Here is a 21,703-nt window from a genome sequence, read left to right as displayed (position 1 = left end):
CCTTTAGGTTCCTAGTGAATACATTACACTATAGCCATCCTCATTATAGAGCCTTTATCTTCCTAGTGAATACATTACACTATAACCATCCTCATTATACAGCCTTTAGGTTCCTAGTGAATACATTACACTACAGCCATCCTCATTATAAAGCCTTTAGGTTCCTAGTGAATACATTACACTATAACCATCCTCATTATACAGCCTTTAGGTTCCTAGTGAATACATTACACTATAGCCATCCTCATTATACAGCCTTTGGGTTCCTAGTGAATACACTATAGCCATCCTCATTATACAGCCTTTGGGTTCCTAGTGAATACATTACACTACAGCCATCCTCATTATAAAGCCTTTAGGTTCCTAGTGAATACATTACACTATAACCATCCTCATTATACAGCCTTTAGGTTCCTAGTGAATACATTACACTATAGCCATCCTCATTATACAGCCTTTGGGTTCCTAGTGAATACATTACACTATAGCCTTTAGGTTCCTAGTGAATACATTACACTATAGCCATCCTCATTATACAGCCTTTAGGTTCCTAGTGAATACATTACACTATAGCCATCCTCATTATACAGCCTTTAGGTTCCTAGTGAATACATTACACTATAGCCATCCTCATTATACAGCCTTTGGGTTCCTAGTGAATACATTACACTATAACCATCCTCATTATACAGCCTTTGGGTTCCTAGTGAATACATTACACTATAGCCTTTAGGTTCCTAGTGAATACATTACACTATAGCCATCCTCATTATACAGCCTTTGGGTTCCTAGTGAATACACTATAGCCATCCTCATTATACAGCCTTTAGGTTCCTAGTGAATACATTACACTATAGCCATCCTCATTATAAAGCCTTTAGGTTCCTAGTGAATACATTACACTATAGCCATCCTCATTATAAAGCCTTTAGGTTCCTAGTGAATACATTACACTATAACCATCCTCATTATACAGCCTTTGGGTTCCTAGTGAATACATTACACTATAACCATCCTCATTATAAAGCCTTTAGGTTCCTAGTGAATACATTACACTATAACCATCCTCATTATACAGCCTTTGGGTTCCTAGTGAATACATTACACTATAGCCATCCTCATTATACAGCCTTTGGGTTCCTAGTGAATACATTACACTATAGCCTTTAGGTTCCTAGTGAATACATTACACTATAGCCATCCTCATTATACAGACTTTAGGTTCCTAGTGAATACATTACACTACAGCCATCCTCATTATAAAACCTTTAGGTTCCTAGTGAATACATTACACTATAGCCATCCTCATTATACAGCCTTTATCTTCCTAGTGAATACATTACACTATAACCTTTAGGTTCCTAGTGAATACATTACACTATAACCTTTAGGTTCCTAGTGAATACATTACACTATAGCCATCCTCATTATAAAGCCTTTGGGTTATAAAGACAATCATTAAGTTAACCTTCATGATGTGTTATTTGTGTTTAACCAGTATTAAACCTGTATTAAACCTAGAAGGTCAACATGAGGTCAACATGAGGTCAACATGAGCACAGTGAGTCCCATCTAGTTTAATATTTCTACACAGTGAGTCCCATCTACTTTAATATGTTTTACACAGTGAGTCCCATCTAGTGTAATATTTCTACACAGTGAGTCCCATCTAGTGTAATATTTCTACACAGTGAGTCCCATCTAGTTTAATATTTCCACACAGTGAGTCCCATCTAGTTTAATATTTCTACACAGTGAGTCCCATCTACTTTAATATGTTTTACACAGTGAGTCCCATCTAGTGTAATATTTCTACACAGTGAGTCCCATCTAGTGTAATATTTCTACACAGTGAGTCCCATCTAGTTTAATATTTCCACACAGTGAGTCCCATCTAGTTTAATATTTCTACACAGTGAGTCCCATCTAGTTTAATATTTCTACACAGTGAGTCCCATCTAGTGTAATATTTCTACACAGTGAGTCCCATCTAGTTTAATATGTTTTACACAGTGAGTCCCATCTAGTGTAATATTTCTACACAGTGAGTCCCATCTAGTGTAATATTTCTACACAGTGAGTCCCATCTAGTTTAATATTTCCACACAGTGAGTCCCATCTAGTTTAATATTTCTACACAGTGAGTCCCATCTAGTTTAATATTTCTACACAGTGAGTCCCATCTAGTGTAATATTTCTACACAGTGAGTCCCATCTAGTTTAATATGTTTTACACAGTGAGTCCCATCTAGTGTAATATTTCTACACAGTGAGTCCCATCTAGTGTAATATTTCTACACAGTAAGTCCCATCTAGTGTAATATTTCTACACAGTGAGTCCCATCTAGTGTAATATTTCTACACAGTGAGTCCCATCTAGTGTAATATTTCTACACAGTGAGTCCCATCTAGTGTAATATTTCTACACAGTGAGTCCCATCTAGTGTAATATTTCTACACAGTAAGTCCCATCTAGTGTAATATTTCTACACAGTGAGTCCCATCTAGTGTAATATTTCTACACAGTGAGTCCCATCTAGTGTAATATTTCTACACAGTGAGTCCCATCTAGTGTAATATTTCTACACAGTGAGTCCCATCTAGTGTAATATTTCTACACAGTGAGTCCCATCTAGTGTAATATTTCTACACAGTGAGTCCCATCTAGTGTAATATTTCTACACAGTGAGTCCCATCTAGTTTAATATTTCTACAATGATAGTAATCTGTATTATATTGTCCATTTCAGAGCTGTCCAACCCTGTTCCTGGAGAGATACCCTCCTGGAGGTTTAACAGGAACAGGGTTGGAGTTAAAACCTACAGGAGGGTATCTCTCCAGGAACAGGGTTGGAGTGTAAACCTCCAGGAGGGTATCTCTCCAGGAACAGGGTTGGAGTGTAAACCTACAGGAGGGTATCTCTCCAGGAACAGGGTTGGAGTGTAAACCTCCAGGAGGGTATCTCTCCAGGAACAGGGTTGGAGTGTAAACCTACAGGAGGGCATCTCTCCAGGAACAGGGTTGGAGTTAAAACCTACAGGAGGGGTATCTCTCCAGGAACAGGGTTGGAGTTAAAACCTACAGGAGGGTTTCTCTCCAGGAACAGGGTTGGAGTGTAAACCTACAGGAGGGGTATCTCTCCAGGAACAGGGTTGGAGTGAAAACCTACAGGAGGGCATCTCTCCAGGAACAGGGTTGGAGTGTAAAACCTACAGGAGGGGTATCTCTCCAGGAACAGGGTTGGAGTTAAAACCTACAGGAGGGTTTCTCTCCAGGAACAGGGTTGGAGTGTAAACCTACAGGAGGGGTATCTCTCCAGGAACAGGGTTGGAGTGAAAACCTACAGGAGGGCATCTCTCCAGGAAAAGTCAACACAAACACAAACTCTCTTCAAACTCCATTTATTTTGTTCCTTTACAAAGCGTTATTAACATAAATCATCTCGTACAGACAGAAAACCAGGAAAACATACTATATAGTTAAAACAACATTTCTCCTACAAAAGTAAAAGACATGATAGAGAAACAAGTAAATTGGGAATCCTATTACTGGTATATGTACAAACAAACAAAGTTGTATTAATGCTTTCATTGAACTGTTATTCTGTAAAGAATTCATGCTTTCAGTAAACTATTATTCTGTGAAGCTAAAAAGGTCTATCATTTCGTAACACCTCAAAACTCCTTCCTGCTACTGAATCAGGGGGGAGGAAATAAAACGTGACACACTTAAAAGGAAACATGTTTAAGGAGGAAAGGAATGTCACATGTAAAAGACAGGAAGTTGTAATCTTATAAAACGTGACACTGATCTCAGGTCAGTTTTCCATGTCGATCCCCCCCCCCCCCCCCTACTAGTTATAGTTACACTAGTTAAGGTTGAGGAAATGGAGACTGTTCCCAGATCTGTGCTTCTAGATCAGGTGTCCAACTCATTCCACCGAGGGCAGATATCTGCTGGTTTTAGTTATTTTACTTTTTGATTTGTGTCAGGTGAGGGGAGGTCCTGGACAACCAGGTGAGGGGAGGTCCTGGACAACCAGGCGAGGGGAGGTCCTAGACAACCAGGCGAGGGGAGGTCCTGGACAACCAGGTGAGGGGAGGTCCTGGACAACCAGGTGAGGGGAGGTCCTGGACAACCAGGTGAGGGGAGGTCCTGGACAACCAGGTGAGGGGAGGTCCTGGACAACCAGGTGAGGGGAGGTCCTGGACAACCAGGTGAGGGGAGGTCCTGGACAACCAGGTGAGGGGAGGTCCTGGACAACCAGGTGAGGGGAGGTCCTGGACAACCAGGCGAGGGGAGGTCCTGGACAACCAGGCGAGGGGAGGTCCTGGACAACCAGGTGAGGGGAGGTCCTAGACAACAAGGTGAGGGGAGGTCCTGGACAACCAGGTGAGGGGAGGTCCTGGACAACCAGGTGAGGGGAGGTCCTGGACAACCAGGTGAGGGGAGGTCCTAGACAACCAGGTGAGGGGAGGTCCTGGACAACCAGGTGAGGGGAGGTCCTGGACAACCAGGTGAGGGGAGGTCCTAGACAACCAGGTGAGGGGAGGTCCTAACTAATCAGTGACCTTAATTCATCAATTAAGTACAAGGGAAGAGTGAACCTGCAGACACTCTGCCCTACATGGAATTAGTTCAAGACACCTGCTTTAAGTGCTGGACGTGGACAGGATGTGACATCAACAGGAAGTAGTGACGTCTAGATGCTGGAAGTAGAGAGAATGTCCTCCACCAGGTGTTTGTAAACCCAGGAGTCTCCCTTCAGCCTCTGTCTCCTCACACACACCACCTACAACACACAGCATCAATCATCCATCAATATCAATAATCAATAACCAGCACTAACAATCAATAACATGATGCCTGCTGGGTGTCAGTAATCAATAACGTGATCCCTGCTGGGTGTCAGTAATCAATAACCTGGTCCCTGCTGGGTGTCAGTAATCAATAACGTGATCCCTGCTGGGTGTCAGTAATCAATAACGTGATCCCTGCTGGGTGTCAGTAATCAATAACGTGATCCCTGCTCGGTGTCAGTAATCAATAACGTGATCCCTGCTGGGTGTCAGTAATCAATAACGTGATCCCTGCTGGGTGTCAGTAATCAATAACGTGATCCCTGCTGGGTGTCAGTAATCAATAACGTGATCCCTGCTGGGTGTCAGTAATCAATAACGTGATCCCTGCTGGGTGTCAGTAATCAATAACGTGATCCCTGCTGGGTGTCAGTAATCAATAACGTGGTCCCTGCTGGGTGTCAGTAATCAATAACGTGATCCCTGCTGGGTGTCAGTAATCAATAACGTGATCCCTGCTGGGTGTCTGTAATCAATAACGTGATCCCTGCTGGGTGTCTGTAATCAATAACGTGATCCCTGCTGGGTGTCTGTAATCAATAACGTGATCCCTGCTGGGTGTCAGTAATCAATAACGTGGTCCCTGCTGGGTGTCAGTAATCAATAACGTGATCCCTGCTGGGTGTCTGTAATCAATAACGTGATCCCTGCTGGGTGTCAGTAATCAATAACGTGGTCCCTGCTGGGTGTCAGTAATCAATAACTTGATCCCTGCTGGGTGTCAGTAATCAATAACGTGATCCCTGCTGGGTGTCAGTAATCAATAACGTGATCCCTGCTGGGTGTCTGTAATCAATAACGTGATCCCTGCTGGGTGTCAGTAATCAATAACGTGATCCCTGCTGGGTGTCAGTAATCAATAACGTGATCCCTGCTGGGTGTCAGTAATCAATAACGTGGTCCCTGCTGGGTGTCAGTAATCAATAACGTGATCCCTGCTGGGTGTCAGTAATCAATAACGTGATCCCTGCTGGGTGTCTGTAATCAATAACGTGATCCCTGCTGGGTGTCAGTAATCAATAACGTGGTCCCTGCTGGGTGTCAGTAATCAATAACGTGATCCCTGCTGGGTGTCAGTAATCAATAACGTGATCCCTGCTGGGTGTCAGTAATCAATAACGTGATCCCTGCTGGGTGTCTGTAATCAATAACGTGATCCCTGCTGGGTGTCTGTAATCAATAACGTGATCCCTGCTGGGTGTTCAGTAATCAATAACGTGATCCCTGCTGGGTGTTCAGTAATCAATAACGTGATCCACTGTGGCAGCAAACGGCTGGTCAATAACCAGCACTAACCATCAATAACCTGATCAGTAGTAATCAATATGTACCTCAGGTCTGTGCAGCAGACACACCTCCAGCTCAAAAGCCATGGTGACCTTCCCAAAGTCCCCCTGGGTACGACACTTCAGAGTATAGCTGGGGAGAAGAGCGGAGTCTGTTTAAAGGGAACGTCCCTCCATCTGTATTCTGTTTATTAAAGGGAACATCCCTCCATCTGTATTCTGTTTATTAAAGGGAACATCTGTATTCTGTTTATTAAAGGGAACATCCCTCCATCTGTATTCTGTTTATTAAAGGGAACATCCCTCCATCTGTATTCTGTTTATTAAAGGGAACATCTGTATTCTGTTTATTAAAGGGAACATCTGTATTCTGTTTATTAAAGGGAACATCCCTCCATCTGTATTGTGTTTATTAAAGGGAACATCCCTCCATCTGTATTGTGTTTATTAAAGGGAACATCCCTCCATCTGTATTGTGTTTATTAAAGGGAACGTCCCTCCATCTGTATTCTGTTTAAAGGGAACGTCCCTCCATCTGTATTCTGTTTATTAAAGGGAACGTCCCTCCATCTGTATTCTGTTTATTAAAGGGAACATCCCTCCATCTGTATTCTGTTTATTAAAGGGAACATCCCTCCATCTGTATTCTGTTTATTAAAGGGAACATCCCTCCATCTGTATTCTGTTTATTAAAGGGAACATCTGTATTCTGTTTATTAAAGGGAACGTCCCTCCATCTGTATTCTGTTTAAAGGGAACGTCCCTCCATCTGTATTCTGTTTATTAAAGGGAACATCCCTCCAACTGTATTCTGTTTATTAAAGGGAACGTCCCTCCATCTGTATTCTGTTTATTAAAGGGAACATCCCTCCATCTGTATCCTGTTTATTAAAGGGAACATCCTCCATCTGTATTCTGTTTAAAGGGAACGTCCCTCCATCTGTATTCTGTTTAAAGGGAACGTCCCTCCATCTGTATTCTGTTTATTAAAGGGAACGTCCCTCCATCTGTATTCTGTTTATTAAAGGGAACGTCCCTCCATCTGTATTCTGTTTAAAGGGAACGTCCCTCCATCTGTATTCTGTTTATTAAAGGGAACATCCCTCCATCTGTATTCTGTTTAAAGGGAACATCCCTCCATCTGTATTCTGTTTATTAAAGGGAACATCCCTCCATCTGTATCCTGTTTATTAAAGGGAACATCCCTTCATCTGTATTCTGTTTAAAGGGAACATTCTACTGTCTATATTCTGTGTATTGTATTCTGTCCATTGTTAGACCATGTCAGCACCACTTAACTTCAATTCCTTTTATATGTAAATGCTCTTGTTGAATAAAGGTGATTCTGATAAATAATATTCAGGTAAAGAAGAGAATAGCTGAGAGAGATGGATGGAGAGACAGAAGAAAAGCCGAGGGAGAAAGATGGAGAGACTGGGAAGAAAAGCTGAAAGAAAGAAAGATGGGGACTGAGGCTTGGCTTTCTGAGAGAGGGGCCTGGCCTGGCTTTCTGAGAGAGGGGCCTGGCCTGGCTTTCTGAGAGAGGGGCCTGGCCTGGCTTTCTGAGAGAGGGGCCAGGCCTGGCTTTCTGAGAGAGGGGCCTGGCCTGGCTTTCTGAGAGAGGAGCCTGGCCTGGCTTTCTGAGAGAGGGGCCTGGCCTGGCTTTCTGAGAGAGGGGCCGGGCCTGGCTTTCTGAGAGAGGGGCCGGGCCTGGCTTTCTGAGAGAGGGGCCTGGCCTGGCTTTCTGAGAGAGGAGCCTGGCCTGGCTTTCTGAGAGAGGGGCCGGGCCTGGCTTTCTGAGAGAGGGGCCGGGCCTGGCTTTCTGAGAGAGGGGCCGGGCCTGGCTTTCTGAGAGAGGGGCCGGGCCTGGCTTTCTGAGAGAGGGGCCGGGCCTGGCTTTCTGAGAGAGGGGCCAGGCCTGGCTTTCTGAGAGAGGAGCCTGGCCTGGCTTTCTGAGAGAGGGGCCTGGCATGGCTTTCTGAGAGAGGAGCCTGGCCTGGCTTTCTGAGAGAGGAGCCTGGCCTGGCTTTCTGAGAGAGGGGCCAGGCCTGGCTTTCTGAGAGAGGGGCCTGGCCTGGCTTTCTGAGAGAGGGGCCGGGCCTGGCTTTCTGAGAGAGGGGCCGGGCCTGGCTTTCTGAGAGAGGGGCCTGGCCTGGCTTTCTGAGAGAGGGGCCTGGCCTGGCTTTCTGAGAGAGGGGCCTGGCCTGGCTTTCTGAGAGAGGGGCCTGGCCTGGCTTTCTGAGAGAGGGGCCTGGCCTGGCTTTCTGAGAGAGGGGCCTGGCCTGGCTTTCTGAGAGAGGGGCCTGGCTTTCTGAGAGAGGGGCCTGGCTTTCTGAGAGAGGGGCCTGGCTTTCTGAGAGAGGGGCCTGGCTTTCTGAGAGAGGGGCCTGGCTTTCTGAGGGAGGGGCCTGGCTTTCTGAGGGAGGGGCCTGGCTTTCTGAGGGAGGGGCCTGGCTTTCTGAGGGAGGGGCCTGGCTGGCACTGTGTGCGGGCGCTCACCCTTTCTGTGCGAAGTCGACGTGTTTCTCCGGTAGAATGGAGAGGATCTGGTTCAACACCTGGTCCGGGTTGGTCTGACTGGTCAATGTTACATTATACTGGGCCTGGAGAGAGAGGAGAGAGGAGAGAGAGAGAGGGGGAGGGAGAGAGAGAGGGGGGGACACACAGACAGACGAGGGAGAGAGACAGAGAGAGTCAGTTTGAGTTTATGTAAGACTGAGTGATTGTTCCTTGATCCTATAGGGGGGTGTCTATATATATGTACCTTGGTCCTATAGGGGGGTGTCTATATTTATGTACCTTGGTCCTATAGGGGGGTGTCTATATATATGTACCTTGATCCTATAGGGGGGTGTCATATATATATATATATATATATATACACCTTGATCCTATAGGGGGTGTCTATATATATTACCTTGGTCCTATAGGGTGTCTATATATATGTACCTTGATCCTATAGGGGGGTGTCATATATATATATATATATATATATATATGTACCTTGATCCTATAGGGGGGTGTCTATATATATGTACCTTGGTCCTTAGGGGGTGTCTATATATTGTACCTTGGTCCTATAGGGGGGTGTCTATATATATGTACCTTGATCCTATAGGGGGTGTCTATATATATGTACCTTGGTCCTATAGGGGGTGTCTATATATATATATATATGTACCTTGATCCTATAGGGGGTGTCTATATATATATATATATATATATATACACACCTTGATCCTATAGGGGGGGTGTCTATATATATATATATATATACACCTTGATCCTATAGGGGGGTGTCTATATATATGTACCTTGGTCCTATAGGGGGGTGTCTATATACATGTACCTTGGTCCTATAGGGGGTGTCTATATATGTACCTTGATCCTATAGGGGGGTGTCTATATATATGTACCTTGGTCCTATAGGGGGGTGTCTATATATATGTACCTTGGTCCTATAGGGGGGTGTCTATATATATATATACCTTGGTCCTATAGGGGGGTGTCTATATATATGTACCTTGATCCTGCGTGGTCCGTCCCGTAGCCCTCGTCTCTTGCTGGGTGTGAGCATGGTGATGACTTTATCCAGCCCTCTCTCCAGACTGCCGAATACCTTACCGCCCTTCCTCTTCTGGCCGCTGTCCCCCCGAGACGCCCCCGCCAGGTCTAAGGACCGGGACCTAAGAGACGGACGGACGGAGGACAACGATCTCAAGACCAGAGGTTCTTTTTTGATATTTTTCCTCCCCAAGTTTCCTGATATCCAATTGGATGTTGTCTCATCGCTGCGACTCCCCAACGGACTCGGGAGAGGTCGAAGGTCAAAGCAGCTCTAATTCTTAAAAAAACACACGGCTCGGTTAACCCGGAAGCCAGCCTCACCGACGTGACGGAGGAAACACCCCAGTCCAACTGACAAACGTGGTCAGCTTGCAGGCGCCCGGCCCGCCACAAGGAGTCGCTAGAACACGACGAGCCAAGGACCCCCCCAAGCCAAACCCTCCATTCTAACCTCGGGATGAGCCAAGGACCCCCCAGCCAAACCCTCCATTCTAACCTCGGGATGAGCCAAGGACCCCCCCCAAGCCAAACCCTCCATTCTAACCTCGGGATAGAATGGATACTTTCTGTTGTCTGTCTTTATCAAGTCATCATCAGTAACCTTCTCTCTGGGCTGAAGGACAGTTCCTCCATCATACCTTCTCTCTGGGATGAAGGTCAGTTCCTCCATCATACCTTCTCTCTGGGCTGAAGGGCAGTTCCTCCATCATACCTTCTCTCTGGGCTGAAGGTCAGTTCCTCCATCATACCTTCTCTCTGGGCTGAAGGTCAGTTCCTCCATCATACCTTCTCTCTGGGCTGAAGGCCAGTTCCTCCATCATACCTTCTCTCTGGGCTGAAGGCCAGTTCCTCCATCATACCTTCTCTCTGGGCTGAAGGTCAGTTCCTCCATCATACCTTCTCTCTGGGCTGAAGGACAGTTCCTCCATCATACCTTCTCTCTGGGCTGAAGGACAGTTCCTCCATCATACCTTCTCTCTGGGCTGAAGGTCAGTTCCTCCATCATACCTTCTCTCTGGGCTGAAGGTCAGTTCCTCCATCATACCTTCTCTCTGGGCTGAAGGACAGTTCCTCCATCATACCTTCTCTCTGGGCTGAAGGACAGTTCCTCCATCATACCTTCTCTCTGGGCTGAAGGTCAGTTCCTCCATCATACCTTCTCTCTGGGCTGAAGGACAGTTCCTCCATCATACCTTCTCTCTGGGCTGAAGGACAGTTCCTCCATCATACCTTCTCTCTGGGCTGAAGGTCAGTTCCTCCATCATACCTTCTCTCTGGGCTGAAGGTCAGTTCCTCCATCATACCTTCTCTCTGGGCTGAAGGTCAGTTCCTCCATCATACCTTCTCTCTGGGCTGAAGGCCAGTTCCTCCATCATACCTTGTCTCTGGGCTGAAGGACAGTTCCTCCATCATACCTTCTCTCTGGGCTGAAGGACAGTTCCTCCATCATACCTTCTCTCTGGGCTGAAGGTCAGTTCCTCCATCATACCTTCTCTCTGGGCTGAAGGTCAGTTCCTCCATCATACCTTCTCTCTGGGCTGAAGGCCAGTTCCTCCATCATACCTTCTCTCTGGGCTGAAGGTCAGTTCCTCCATCATACCTTCTCTCTGGGATGAAGGTCAGTTCCTCCATCATACCTTCTCTCTGGGCTGAAGGACAGTTCCTCCATCATACCTTCTCTCTGGGCTGAAGGTCAGCATCTCCATCATACCTTCTCTCTGGGCTGAAGGTCAGTTCCTCCATCATACCTTCTCTCTGGGCTGAAGGACAGTTCCTCCATCATACCTTCTCTCTGGGCTGAAGGTCAGCATCTCCATCATACCTTCTCTCTGGGCTGAAGGTCAGTTCCTCCATCATACCTTCTCTCTGGGCTGAAGGTCAGTTCCTCCATCATACCTTCTCTCTGGGCTGAAGGTCAGCATCTCCATCATACCTTCTCTCTGGGCTGAAGGACAGTTCCTCCATCATACCTTCTCTCTGGGCTGAAGGTCAGTTCCTCCATCATACCTTCTCTCTGGGCTGAAGGTCAGTTCCTCCATCATACCTTCTCTCTGGGCTGAAGGTCAGTTCCTCCATCATACCTTCTCTCTGGGCTGAAGGTCAGTTCCTCCATCATACCTTCTCTCTGGGCTGAAGGTCAGTTCCTCCATCATACCTTCTCTCTGGGCTGAAGGTCAGTTCCTCCATCATACCTTCTCTCTGGGCTGAAGATCAGTTCCTCCATCTCTTCTTCCTCCTTTCTTTCCACTCTCTCCCTCTGTCTCTTCCTCGACGGGTCCTTGCAAGTACTGCCGCCTCCTCCTGCAACACACACACACACACACACACACACACACACACACACACACACACACACACACACACGGGAAAAGTGTGTAACACATGTCAGTACACACCACATGGGACAGAGAGCAGGGAAAGAGACAGCAACACCTGTCACAGTACACGCCCAGGGACCCACACACACACACACACACACGGTCCCTGGTGTGTTGGTCTGGACAGAGCTGTCAGCTGTAGCAGGACTGGAGAGGTGGGTTATAAATTACACAGAGAGAATGTGTGACATCAATATTATTAGTGAAAAACTGCTCACAGATATCTACATAGATCTATCTCTACATAGATCTATAGATCTAGATCAACTACCTCTTCCCCTACTGTATTTATTTATTTTATTTTGCTCCTTTGCACCCCATTAACTCTATTTCTACTTTGCACTTTCTGCTACTACAAATCTACCATTCCAGTGTTTTACTTGCTATATTGTATTTACTTTGCCATTATGGCCTATTTATTGCCTTTACCTCCCTTATCTCACCTCATTTGCTCACATTGTATATAGACTTATTTTTCTACTGTATTATTGACTGTATGTTTGTTTAACTCCATGTGTAACTCTGTTGTTGTATGTTGTCGAACTGCTTTGCTTTATCTTGGCCAGGTCGCAATTGTAAATGAGAACTTGTTCTCAACTTGCCTACCTGGTTAAATAAAGGTGAAATAAATAAATAAATAAAATAAATAGATCTCTCTCTAAATCCATCTATATCTACATAGATCTATATAGAGATAGATCTATATTCTCTCTCTCTATATATATATATATAGATCTATCTATCTATATTCTCTCTCTATATATATATAGATCTATCTATCTATATATATAGATCTATCTATATTCTCTCTCTCTCTCTCTCTCTCTCTCTATATAGATCTATCTCTATAGATGTATATAGATCTATCTCTATCTATATAGATCTATCTCTATCTATATAGATCTATCTCTATATCGTCTGTATTATTTGTCAGAGGTAAAAGCCAGGATCCAGTGAAAGGCTGAGACAGAGCAGGATACATAATAAACCAACCATCATTATCATCGCTCTCATTGAAACGCAGAGGGCCAACAGCTAACAGCATTAGCATCCCACTCATTCACAAATAACTGTTATGGCGTTAGCCACGCTAGTTAGCATTGGGCTAGCTATAATTTTAAAAAAATGGGGCACACTTTTGGGGGTCGACAGTGATCATAATTCCACACACACACAGATAAATATGAGTCTTCGGCACAAAGCTGCTAAATGACTATTAGCAGAATACAATTAACTTGCAAATGTGCCACTTCTGATTCTGAGTGGTGGTGGGGGGGCTGTAAGTCCCTTTAAAACCCCCACAGGGAATCAACTCACCGTAGGGAATCAACTCACCGTAGGGAATCAACTCACCGTAGGGAATCAACTCAACGTAGGGAATCAACTCAACGTAGGGAATCAACGTAGGGAATCAACTCAACATAGGGAATCAACTCACCGTAGGGAATCAACTCACCGTAGGGAATCAACTCAACATAGGGAATCAACTCAACATAGGGAATCAACTCAACATAGGGAATCAACTCAACATAGGGAATCAACTCACCGTAGGGAATCAACTCACCGTAGGGAATCAACTCACCGTAGGGAATCAACTCACCGTAGGGAATCAACTCACCGTAGGGAATCAACTCACCGTATTGAACTGTAGTAGGGAATCAACTCACCGTAGGGGAATCAACTCAACATAGGGAATCAACTCAACATAGGGAATCAACATGGGAATCAACTCAACATAGGGAATCAACTCAACGTAGGGAATCAACTCAACGTAGGGAATCAACGGGAATCAACTCAACATAGGGAATCAACTCAACGTAGGGAATCAACTCACCGTAGGGAATCAACTCACCGTAGGGAATCAACTCACCGTAGGGAATCAACTCACCGTAGGGAATCAACTCACCGTAGGGAATCAACTCACCGTATTGGACTGTAGTAGGGAATCAACTCACCGTATTGAACTTTAGTAGGGAATCAACTCACCGTATTGAACTTTAGTAGGGAATCAACTCACCGTATTGAACTGTAGTAGGGAATCAACTCACCGTATTGAACTTTAGTAGGGAATCAACTCACCGTATTGAACTGTAGTAGGGAATCAACTCACCGTATTGAACTGTAGTAGGGAATCAACTCACCGTTTTGAACTTTAGTAGGGAATCAACTCACCGTATTGAACTGTAGTAGGGAATCAACTCACCGTATTGAACTGTAGTAGGGAATCAACTCACCGTATTGGACTGTAGTAGGGAATCAACTCACCGTATTGAACTGTAGTAGGGAATCAACTCACCGTATTACATTTAAAAAAAATTTACAACATTTTAGTCATTTAGCAGACGCTCTTATCCAGAGCGACTTACAGTAGTGAATGCATACATTTCATACTTTATTTTTTTCTGTGCTGGCCCCCCGTGGGAATCGAACCCACAACCCTGGAGTTGCAAACACCATGCTCTACCAACTGAGCTACAGGGAAGGTATTGAACTTTAGTAGGGAATCAACTTTAGTAGGGAATCAACTTTAGTAGGGAATCAACTTTAGTAGGGAATCAACTCAATGTACTGAACATACAGTATTGAGAGGTGACCACTGGGATTAAAAGGCTGTGAGCTACAGAAACACACCGTATTGAGAGGTGATCACTGGGATTAAAAGGCTGTGAGCTACAGAAACACACAGTATTGAGAGGTGATCACTGGGATTAAAAGGCTGTGAGCTACAGAAACACACCGTATTGAGAGGTGATCACTGGGATTAAAAGGCTGTGAGCTACAGAAACACTCCGTATTGAGAGGTGATCACTGGGATTAAAAGGCTGTGAGCTACAGAAACACTCCGTATTGAGAGGTGATCACTGGGATTAAAAGGCTGTGAGCTACAGAAACACACCGTATTGAGAGGTGATCACTGGGATTAAAAGGCTGTGAGCTACAGAAACACACCGTATTGAGAGGTGACCACTGGGATTAAAAGGCTGTGAGCTACAGAAACACACCGTATTGAGAGGTGATCACTGGGATTAAAAGGCTGTGAGCTACAGAAACACACCGTATTGAGAGGTGATCACTGGGATTAAAAGGCTGTGAGCTACAGAAACACACCGTATTGAGAGGTGATCACTGGGATTAAAAGGCTGTGAGCTACAGAAACACTCCGTATTGGGATTAAAGGCTGTCTGCTATCTAGTGGTCTTCTGATGTCGTTTTAGCATAGTTGTGGCCTTAAAACATCCAATTGAGTTGTTTTTCTATGAAAAAAATGAAATAAAGTCTGATTTGGAGAGAAACCCCCCTCAAAAAGAGGAAAAAAATGAATTTGGGAAAAAAATAAAATGGAATCAGGATGTGTGTGTGTGTGTGTGTGTGTGTGTGTGTGTTTGTGCGTGTGTGTGTGTGTGCGTGTGTGTGTGTGTGCGTGTGTGTGTTTGTGCGTGTGTGTGTTTGTGCGTGTGTGTGTTTGTGCGTGTGTGTGTGTGTGCGTGTGTGTGTTTGTGCGTGTGTGTGTTTGTGCGTGTGTGTGTTTGTGCGTGTGTGTGTTTGTGCGTGTGTGTGTTTGTGCGTGTGTGTGTTTGTGCGTGTGTGTGTGTTTGTGTGTGTGTGTGCGTGTGTGTGTGTGTGTGTGTGTGTGTGTGTGTGTGTGTGCGTGTGTGTGTTTGTGCGTGTGTGTGTGTGTGTGTGTGTGTGCGTGTGTGTGTGTGTGCGGTCTTACCTTGGGGTGTGTCTACCCTGTTGCCAACCTTGTTGGTGTTATTATGGGTTGGTGTAGTCAAGACCCTCTTATTGGGCCGATTCGCCTTCCTATTGGCTACTGGGGTTCGGGGGGCGGGCAAAGCAAATATATCAGCATCCTTATTGGCCACGGCAACGTTCTCTTTGTTTTCATTGGTCCGTTCCAGGCCCCGCCTCTCCTGGCGACAGTGGTGTGTGATTGGCTCCTTCTTCCGGAGTGGGGGGCGTGGTTCGTTTGATCCCGCCTCTTTTCAGCTGACGGACAGGTCGCTCTCTTCAGGAAGACAGAAACAAGAATGTTGATAACAAGAGAGAGAGAGGAGAGAGAGAGAGAGAGAGAGAGAGAGAGAGAGAGAGAGAGAGAGAGAGAGATGACCCCTGACCTCTTGTTGGGGTGTGAGCGGAACCCAGGGCAGGTCGTTATCATAGCAACAGTCCTCAGCATCATCATCACCGAAGAGTACAGTCTTCTTAGACAGGAGGGAGAGAGAGAGAGAGAGACAGAGAGAAAGAGAGAGAGACAGAGAGAAGAGAGAGAGAGAGAGAGAGAGACAGAGAGAGAGAGAGAGAGAGAGAGAGAGAGAGAGAGAGAGAGAGAGAGAGAGAGAGGGAGAGAGAGAGAGAGAGAGAGAGAGAGAGGGAGAGAGGGGGCGAGAGAGAGGAGAGGGAGAGAGAGAGAGAGAGAGAGAGAGAGAGAGAGAGAGAGAGAGAGAGAGAGAGAGAGAGAGAGAGAGAGAGAGAGAGAGAGAGAGAGAGAGAGAGAGAGAGAGAGAGAGAGAGAGAGAGAGAGAGAGAGAGAGAGAGAGAGAGAGAGAGAGAGAGGGAGAGAGGAGAGGGAGAGACAGAAAAGGAACATAAATATGTTTCCTCACTTTTCAAGGCAACGAAGCATAAACTGGACTGATGCAGAGAGAATGAGGAGAGAGAGAGGAGAGGGAGAATGAGGAGAGAGAGAATGAGGAGAGAGAGAGAGGAGAGAGAGAATGAGGAGAGAGAGAGAGGAGAGGGAGAATGAGGAGAGAGAGAATGAGGAGAGAGAGAGAGGAGAGGGAGAATGAGGAGAGAGAGAGAGGAGAGGGAGAATGAGGAGAGGGAGAGAGGAGAGAGAGGAATGAGGAGAGGGAGAGAGGAGAGAGAGGAGAGGGAGAATGAGGAGAGGGAGAGAGGAGAGGGAGAATGAGGAGAGAGAGAGAGGAGAGAGAGAGAGGAGAGGGAGAATGAGGAGAGGGAGAATGAGGAGAGAGAGAGAGGAGAGGGAGAATGAGGAGAGGGAGAGAGGAGAGAGAGAGAGGAGAGGGAGAATGAGGAGAGGGAGAGAGGAGAGAGAAAGGAGAGGGAGAATGAGGAGAGAGAGAGAGGAGAGGGAGAATGAGGAGAGAGAGAATGAGGAGAGAGAGAGAGGAGAGGGAGAATGAGGAGAGAGAGAGAGGAGAGGGAGAATGAGGAGAGAGAGAGGAGAGGGAGAATGAGGAGAGAGAGAGAGAGAGAGAGAGAGGAGAGGGAGAATGAGGAGAGAGAGAGAGGAGAGGGAGAATGAGGAGAGAGAGAGAGGAGAGAGAGAGGAGAGGGAGAATGAGGAGAGAGAGAGAGGAGAGGGAGAATGAGGAGAGAGAGAGAGGAGAGGGAGAATGAGGAGAGAGAGAGAGGAGAGAGAGAGAGGAGAGGGAGAATGAGGAGAGAGAGAGAGGAGAGGGAGAATGAGGAGAGGGAGAATGAGGAGAGAGAGAGAGGAGAGAGAGAGAGGAGAGGGAGAATGAGGAGAGAGAGAGAGGAGAGAGAGAGAGGAGAGAGAGAGAGGAGAGAGAGATGAGGAGAGGGAGAGAGAGAGAGAGAGAGGAGAGAGGAAGGAGAGGGAGAATGAGGAGAGAGAGAGAGGAAGGGAGAGAAAAAGGAAAGAGGTAGCAGTAGATTCTGACCTGTACTCCCAGGTGTTGAGGTGAACAGGATATGACATCACAGACAGGAAGTTGAGGCCTGATCCGGACAGGTTTCCCTCTCTGTTTCTTAGAGAGTAGCAACAGGTAGGTGGCAGTGGTCTGGTCGTACTTCCACTGTGTGTACACACACACACACACACACACACACACACACACACACACACACACACACACACACACACAGTGTGCAAAGCTTGTCATCAAGGCAAAGTGTGGCTAGTTTGAAGAATCTCAAATATAACATATATTTTGACTTGTTTTAACACTTTTGTGGTTACTACATGATTCCATATGTGTTATTTCATAGTTTTGATGTCTACACTATTATTCTACAATGTAGAAAATAGTCAAAATAAAGAAAAACCCTTAAAATGAGTCGGTGTGTCCACACTTTTGACTGGTCCTGTGTGTGTGTGTGTGTGTGTGTGTGTGTTTGATATATATCTACACACATATGTCTGATGAATTCATGTATAAAATAACTGTCAGGATTCATATAATCAGCTGTGTTATACTGCCATCTACTGGAGAAACCCATCAACACCACACTACACTACACACCTCACTACACACTACACACACACACTACACACACCACTACACACACACTACACACCACACACTCACACCACACTACACTCACACCACAAAGCACACTACACTGCACACTACACACTACACTGCACACTACACTACACACTACACTACACAACACACTACACACTACACACTACACTACACACACTACACCACAAACCCCCCCTCTTACCTCTACTGATGAACCCCCCCCCTTACCACTACTGATGAACCCCCCCTTACCACTACTGATGAACCCCCCCTTACCACTACTGATGAACCCCCCTTACCACTACTGATGAACCCCCCCTTACCACTACTGATGAACCCCCACCCTTACCACTACTGATGAACCCCCCCTTACCACTACTGATGAACCCCCCCTTACCACTACTTATGAACCCCCCCTTACCTCTACTGATGAACCCCCCTTACCACTACTGATGAACCCCCCCTTACCTCTACTGATGAACCCCCCCTTACCACTACTGATGAACCCCCCCTTACCACTACTGATGAACCCCCCCTTACCACTACTGATGAACCCCCCCTTACCACTACTTATGAACCCCCCCTACCACTACTGATGAACCCCCTTACCACTACTTATGAACCCCCCTTACCACTACTGATGAACCCCCCCTTACCACTACTGATGAACCCCCCTTACCACTACTTATGAACCCCCCTTACCTCTACTGATGAACCCCCCCTTACCACTACTGATGAACCCCCCTTACCACTACTTATGAACCCCCCCTTACCACTACTTATGAACCCCCCCCTTACCACTACTGATGAACCCCCCCTTACCACTACTGATGAACCCCCCCTTACCACTACTTATGAACCCCCCCTTACCACTACTTATGAACCCCCCCTTACCACTACTTATGAACCCCCCTTACCACTACTTATGAACCCCCCCCTTACCACTACTGATGAAGCCTGATTGGTTAATAATACCTCATTGACCAGCTGTAGGCTGCTCTGCCTGGAGTTCTTCAGGTTGACGGACATCTCAGTGATGCAGTCCTCATCTATATAACCCAACTAGAGGAGAGAGAGATGGAGAGATGAGAGAGAGAGAAAGAGAGATGGAGAGATGAGAGAGAGATGGAGAGAGAGGGGAGAGAGAGGGGGGAGAGAGAGAGAGGAGAGAGAGGGGGGAGAGAGAGAGAGAGGAGAGAGAGGAGAGAGGAGAGAGAGAGAGGGGGGAGAGAGAGAGATGGAGAGAGAGGAGAGAGAGAGAGAGAGAGAGGAGAGAGAGAGAGGAGAGAGAGAGAGAGAGAGAGAGAGAGAGGAGAGAGAGAGAGAGAGAGAGAGAGAGAGAGGAGAGAGAGAGAGAGAGAGAGAGAGAGAGAGAGAGAGAGAGAGAGAGAGAGAGAGAGAGAGAGAGAGAGAGAGAGGAGAGAGAGGAGAGAGAGAGATGGAGAGAGAGAGGAGAGAGGAGAGGGGGGGACAGAGACACTACATTAATCTGAGTGATTCAATGAAATGTTGGTTATTTAACTTTTATTTTTACGTAAAATAAATAATAAAACGCAAATAATTTTTTTGGGGGGGGTTCAATTACTAGAATACCATTTTATTCCGTTTTTTCTGAGCTCAAACGTGTCTTTCGTGACGTATCTCTACCTGAAAATACACGATCTAAATGATTGATATTTGGTATTCAACAGTCATAAAAGTCTTATTTACCTTGAAGAACTACTGAAATAGTGATTTTTAATCAAACAGCAGCTCTATAGAAATGAAATGATGACTTTGGAATGAAGTAATAAAGTCATTAAATAAAACTAAATGTAATATAGACAATGTAACAACTGAAATATGTTATTAAGATCAGCAGTACTGGACAGTCACGACCATCATGGGACTCAACACACAGTGAATTTAAATGTTTTAAAAATTATATATATAATCGAAACAGAAAACCGTGATACTTTAAATAATAAATTATAATCAAACCGAAACCTCAAAAAGCACTAATGTGTGTTTAGGGTGAAAAGGGGGATACCTAGTCAGTTGTTCAACAGGATGTATTTAACCGCCTCCTCTAACCGCCGGCCCGCTCCTCTAACCACCAGGATGTATTTAACCGCCTCCTCTAACCGCCGGGCCGCCCGCCTCTCTAACCACCAGGATGTATTTAACCGCCTCCTCTAACCGCCGGGCCGCCCGCCTCTCTAACCACCAGAATGTATTTAACCGCCTCCTCTAACCACCAGAATGTATTTAACCGCCTCCTCTAACCAACAGGATGTATTTAACCGCCTCCTCTAACCACCAGAATGTATTTAACCGCCTCCTCTAACCACCGGGCCGCCCGCCTCCTCAACCACCAGAATGTATTTAACCGCCTCCTCTAACCAACAGGATGTATTTAACCGCCTCCTCTAACCGCCGGGCCGCCCGCCTCTCAACCGCCGGGCCGCCCGCCTCCTCTAACCACCAGAATGTATTTAACCGCCTCCTCTAACCACCAGAATGTATTTAACCGCCTCCTCTAACCACCAGAATGTATTTAACCGCCTCCTCTAACCACCAGAATGTATTTAACCGCCTCCTCTAACCAACAGGATGTATTTAACCGCCTCCTCTAACCACCAGAATGTATTTAACCGCCTCCTCTAACCACCGGGCTCCTCAACCACCAGAATGTATTTAACCGCCTCCTCTAACCAACAGGATGTATTTAACCGCCTCCTCTAACCGCCGGCCGCCTCCTCTAACCGCGCCGCCGCTCCCTAACCACCAGAATGTATTTAACCGCCTCCTCTAACCACCAGAATGTATTTAACCGCCTCCTCTAACCACCAGAATGTATTTAACCGCCTCCTCTAACCACCAGGATGTATTTAACCGCCTCCTCTAACCACCAGGATGTATTTAACCGCCTCCTCTAACCGCCAGAATGTATTTAACCGCCTCCTCTAACCACCAGGATGTATTTAACCGCCTCCTCTAACCACCGGGCCGCCCGCCTCCTCTAACCACCAGGATGTATTTAACCGCCTCCTCTAACCGCCGGGCCGCCCGCCTCCTCTAACCACCAGGATGTATTTAACCGCCTCCTCTAACCACCAGGATGTATTTAACCGCCTCCTCTAACCACCAGAATGTATTTAACCGCCTCCTCTAACCACCAGGATGTATTTAACCGCCTCCTCTAACCACCAGAATGTATTTAACCGCCTCCTCTAACCACCAGAATGTATTTAACCGCCTCCTCTAACCACCAGAATGTATTTAACCGCCTCCTCTAACCACCAGAATGTATTTAACCGCCTCCTCTAACCACCAGAATGTATTTAACCGCCTCCTCTAACCACCAGAATGTATTTAACCGCCTCCTCTAACCA

At 46.1% G+C, this 21,703-nt stretch overlaps 1 protein-coding gene across 1 annotated transcript in view; it reads right to left on the bottom strand.

Moving 5' to 3' along the window:
- Window positions 1-3,385: 3,385 nt before the first annotated feature.
- LOC106594008 (maternal embryonic leucine zipper kinase) overlaps window positions 3,386-21,703 on the bottom strand; it is a 34,001-nt gene continuing 15,683 nt past the window's right edge. The window contains exons 11-20 of the mRNA XM_045717607.1: window positions 19,305-19,391; window positions 17,742-17,876; window positions 16,209-16,295; window positions 15,905-16,099; window positions 15,806-15,833; window positions 11,905-12,013; window positions 9,669-9,831; window positions 8,645-8,748; window positions 6,191-6,278; window positions 3,386-4,792 (exon numbers count right to left, since the gene is read on the bottom strand). Of these exons, the coding sequence (XP_045573563.1) occupies window positions 4,703-4,792; window positions 6,191-6,278; window positions 8,645-8,748; window positions 9,669-9,831; window positions 11,905-12,013; window positions 15,806-15,833; window positions 15,905-16,099; window positions 16,209-16,295; window positions 17,742-17,876; window positions 19,305-19,391 (1,086 nt within the window). The 3' untranslated portion in view covers window positions 3,386-4,702. The remainder of the gene's footprint in view (window positions 4,793-6,190; window positions 6,279-8,644; window positions 8,749-9,668; window positions 9,832-11,904; window positions 12,014-15,805; window positions 15,834-15,904; window positions 16,100-16,208; window positions 16,296-17,741; window positions 17,877-19,304; window positions 19,392-21,703) is intronic.

This window comes from Salmo salar, chromosome ssa04 (genome assembly GCF_905237065.1).
Source record: "Salmo salar chromosome ssa04, Ssal_v3.1, whole genome shotgun sequence".
NCBI lineage: Eukaryota > Metazoa > Chordata > Actinopteri > Salmoniformes > Salmonidae > Salmo > Salmo salar.
This window is presented reverse-complemented; position numbering and strand designations above follow the sequence as displayed.